Consider the following 4,088-nt stretch of genomic DNA (forward strand, 5'->3'; position numbering starts at 1 on the left):
TTTTTTTTTTTTTTTTTTCTTTCCAGTACATTTCAAACATGACTTTTTTGGAGAAGAAAGATTAGATCAGAGGAGGCTTTAGTTGTTAAAAAAAAAACCAGACAAAAAAGTGGTTTCTTTTTCTTTTAAAGAAATTACTGCACATGCTCAGTAGATAGGTTTCAAGCTATTTACCCCTCCATCCCCAAACTTTATATTTCTTGGCTGTTTCAAGACATCTTCCCCTTCAGAAATACCCCAAACACTTAGCCCACTTACAGTGAGTGACCAACTGCCTACGGTACTGTGCTCTCCCTTTCCCCTCCCCTCAGCTGGCTTTGCTCAAACTTACCCAACAGCCGTTAACCAGAGCATGAACATGACATTTTTTTCCAAGCTCTACAGCTTAAGATATTCAAACAGTGCTTTAAAAAATATATCCAACTGCCTCTCCTCCACATTGTAGCCAGTAAATACCAGTACATAACATACAGGCAGCTCAGTTTGCAAATGCTGATACGACAGAACTTTGGCTGGGATCAACACCATTTCTTTGAACGGATGTGGGTGACTTTCTTTCCTGACTTGATATGGGTTCAGTCTAGAAGGGAAAATGTTTTTAGCTATTAAGTCAACTAGTTGGGTCCCGATTCTTCTGCAAGCTTCATGCCAATAGAAGCCCAAACCCATAGGGTGCTCCATGGAAGGCAGTGGCCATACGTCCACACAGATTACTGTGGGATTGAGGATATGGCCACTGGACATAGCTGAGTCAGAGCCCAGAGGAACCTTCTTTCCTCATTGCCCATTAACTTCCTTCTCATCACCAATCTTCAGGCTGGAAGGTGGATTTAACTTCAGGGTTCCTTGGTCACAGGAAACAGCACTGCTTGCTTTGAAATTACAAGGGCAAGCACCTCACTAAACTCTTGCAGGCTTAGTATGGGAAAAGTTCACATGACAGCTTATTTAGGTTTGTATCCTGCTCTCACTGAGGGGACTGGGATTTTTACAGTTAATTTCAAATTGAAGAGTCAAGTTATAAAAGGAGGACATACTGCAGCACTGGAAACCAAAGGTTTGACTCTAGCAACTCTTCACTTGGAAGTGTTAGCAAATGTAGGATTAAAAAGAGGATATATATTAAAACAAAATGTTTTGATAAACTTGAATGGAGAGTTTGGCATTTTCAGTTTACAAAGAATTGAGATATATTTTTTTTCCATCTTAAAAGTTGGGTCAGGAGAATTTTAACACCCTAAAGTTTCTCAGGGTGGGAAAGCTGCTTCCTGCCCTGCGAAAGCCACAGAATTAATGTCTATTTACAGGCCCATCTTCCATTACAACTTGAAGTGGATCCTGGATCCAGCACATCCAGTACATTCAAGCCAGAGTGACTGCAGGGCAGTTGAGGATGCCAGGCTCTTTCATGCTTTTCCTAGATAAATCTAGTTTTAGCTCAGAGCCACCTGGAACATTTAAAACATGCAACTCTGGGGGGAAAGGGGAAAATAAAAACAAAACAAAAAAATCATTCTTCATCTTGGTTTAAAATTTCAACTCGGAAGTAATAAAACAACAACAAAAATAAAACCCCTGTTCCATTATCTTATCTGGTCCAATTCAAATCTTAACAATCCAAATTTCTCCATCAGCATGCTTTGTATGCAGTCTGGGAACACTCATGATGATCCAGTCCCCCAGGCAGGAGCTGCTGTATGATAAGGCTGTATGAAAGAGCCAACATATCATTTGCCTCTCAGCAAGGGCCAGGATTCTTGCTTACCCTGGTGATTTGGATGTTGTTCAGCTGCTGCTGCCAGTGAAGGATAGCCTCCATTCTGTGCACCCACATGTTGATGTTTCCAACCAGAACCGACTTGCCTACTCTTTGAACCAGGGTACATAGTGACTGATAGAGAGTCTGAAGCAATTCCTTTATTAGCCTGATGTTCTGCTGATCTTCAAGGACTTTGGAAGCCAAGAAAAAGAGAAGGGAATATGGAGTTCATATATATTTTTGTTATTCACTTCCTTCTGAAGGTTTTATTAAAAAAAAAAAAAAGTTAACTTTTGGCCTAAGATCAGAAAGAGTAATTTATTAAGGGCTGAAATCTTAATAAAAAAATAAAAATAAGACAAGAGCTCCAGCATGAGCTAGACAAGTTAGAGAGGTCACATTTCCTCATAATTCATTGTTCCAGTGACTGAGCCAAGGTGAGGCATGTGGCCTTTCTACAGTACTTCCAAGTACACAACCCCCCCCAACTCCCACCCAGGGAATGCTCTTCAGTGGACTTCAGTCACAGGAAGAGATTAACTCGTCTAATATTGCAAATCCTACATCTGTGCCCAGGATTGGACTAGATGACCCTTAAGCTCCCTTCCAATTCTGAGTTTTCTTCTGCACCTCTTCCCAATCTTCCACTGTGATCATCCTGGATTTGGTTGTCACCAGATGCTGTGGATACAAGCCAGGGGCATTATATTTCTCTTACCTTTCTGCACCACTTTTTCCAAGATGTTCATGAAGTTTTTCTGGGCAATTCCACTCAGTGATGTTAGCTGAGACTTTGCTATCAGCTCCAACAGCTGTGGATAAAAATAGAAGTTGCCAGCCTTAGAGTACAAAGATATTTTTCTAATCTTGCCTTCCAGTCACGTGACAGCCCAGCAGTTCAGATACTTGTTTATTGCTCTAATATACAACAGAGGTAGGCAGACCACAGAGAAATGCAAGGGCAGGGGGAAAAACAGATGATTAAACCTACCCCGGAAGAAGAGCACCTTCTGTTGAAAGAGGGCTCTTTAAGTGATGCCAGCATTGTTTCATGGTTCAGAGGTATAGAAAGCCACAAGCCACTGTTCAGCCTGACAATGACTATTCAAACAATGAATGGTGTAGCTCAGTGTCTCGCACTGATATACATAGACAAGCAGTGTCACCAGGGGACAAGAAATAAACTCATGCATTGAGCATCAGAGATTCCCTCATTTATGCCAAATGACACTCGGATTCACTCTTTGGCAACATGTTTCATACAGGAGTTTTCATGAAGAGGAAAACTTAAGACTCCTATTTTACAAAATTCCTCATTTTTATTATTGTTAGAACTGAAAGAATCCAGAACTATTTAGGCCACTTGTTTACTTTGCTGATTCCTATGCACTAGCTCAAAATGCTGCAGTGCTTGGGGTAAAACTACTGGAGGAATTTTCTCTCTCATAAAAAAAAAAATATTTTTCTACTGGAATAACAAGTGTCCTGGAAGGATTTTTTATGGTTTTAAACTGGGAAATAAATCACAGGCAGTAACCCTTTTATAAGCCCAGTGGGAGATCTGAAAGCCATACATTTTCTACAAGTCATTCTATTTTCCCAGTGGCTCGTATCCTTCTGCTCCAATTGAGAAGGGAAAGAAAGAGCGTTTATACTGCCAATCAATCCACATGTATCATCACATGACTGGCCTATTAAATGCTCCATCATCCATGGTTATACTACCCCATTACTAGCAATAGGGATTGTACAGAGCAGTTGCTATTCCTTGTGTCAAGTAACAGAGATAGTTCCTGACAAGAGTTGATAAGTCATGAGTTGATGTTTGCCAACCTATAAGAATGGCAGGAATGAAGTCATAAAGTTATCAGCCCCTTGCCATAAACTCTGAGCTCAGAGAGAGGTATTATTGCAACCATTTGCCCATTTTGCTCATCTCTGTCATTAGCATGTGACTGTCAGCTAGGAGCTGTAAAGTGGCCTACAGTGATCAGTCTGCTCTTCTGTTCATCTTTCAGGCCAACTTTAAACTCAAAACCATCTGATGTTTACAGTCTATTAATAATCTTGCACTTCACATGATTGGTATAAAACAAGATAGGGAAAAAAAAATCCACAGTTTAACATTTCTGTGCAGGGCAGAAATGTTCTGGGCTTTTTTTTTTGTCACGACCCAAAATTTGAGTGAGCAGGTGAGATAATGGAGACAAGCTCATCAGGTATTATGTAGTACCTGTGTTATGACAGTTCTCTGCTGTTTCTCACTTGTACAGTGTATATATGCCGATGCATAAAACTAGCTAGCAAGATTTTTTTTTTTTTTTTTTTT

At 40.3% G+C, this 4,088-nt stretch overlaps 1 protein-coding gene across 1 annotated transcript in view; it reads right to left on the minus strand.

Moving 5' to 3' along the window:
* The window catches only part of FBXO32 (F-box protein 32), a 24,803-nt gene that overhangs the window by 6,762 nt on the left and 13,953 nt on the right, over positions 1-4,088 (minus strand). Inside the window, exons 5-6 of the mRNA XM_019528126.1 lie at positions 2,478-2,571; positions 1,766-1,950 (exon numbers count right to left, since the gene is read on the minus strand). Coding sequence (XP_019383671.1) covers positions 1,766-1,950; positions 2,478-2,571 — 279 coding nt within the window. The remainder of the gene's footprint in view (positions 1-1,765; positions 1,951-2,477; positions 2,572-4,088) is intronic.

The sequence above is a fragment of the Gavialis gangeticus genome, unplaced genomic scaffold (genome assembly GCF_001723915.1).
Source record: "Gavialis gangeticus isolate Ggan-Ray unplaced genomic scaffold, GavGan_comp1, whole genome shotgun sequence".
Taxonomy (NCBI): domain Eukaryota; kingdom Metazoa; phylum Chordata; order Crocodylia; family Gavialidae; genus Gavialis; species Gavialis gangeticus.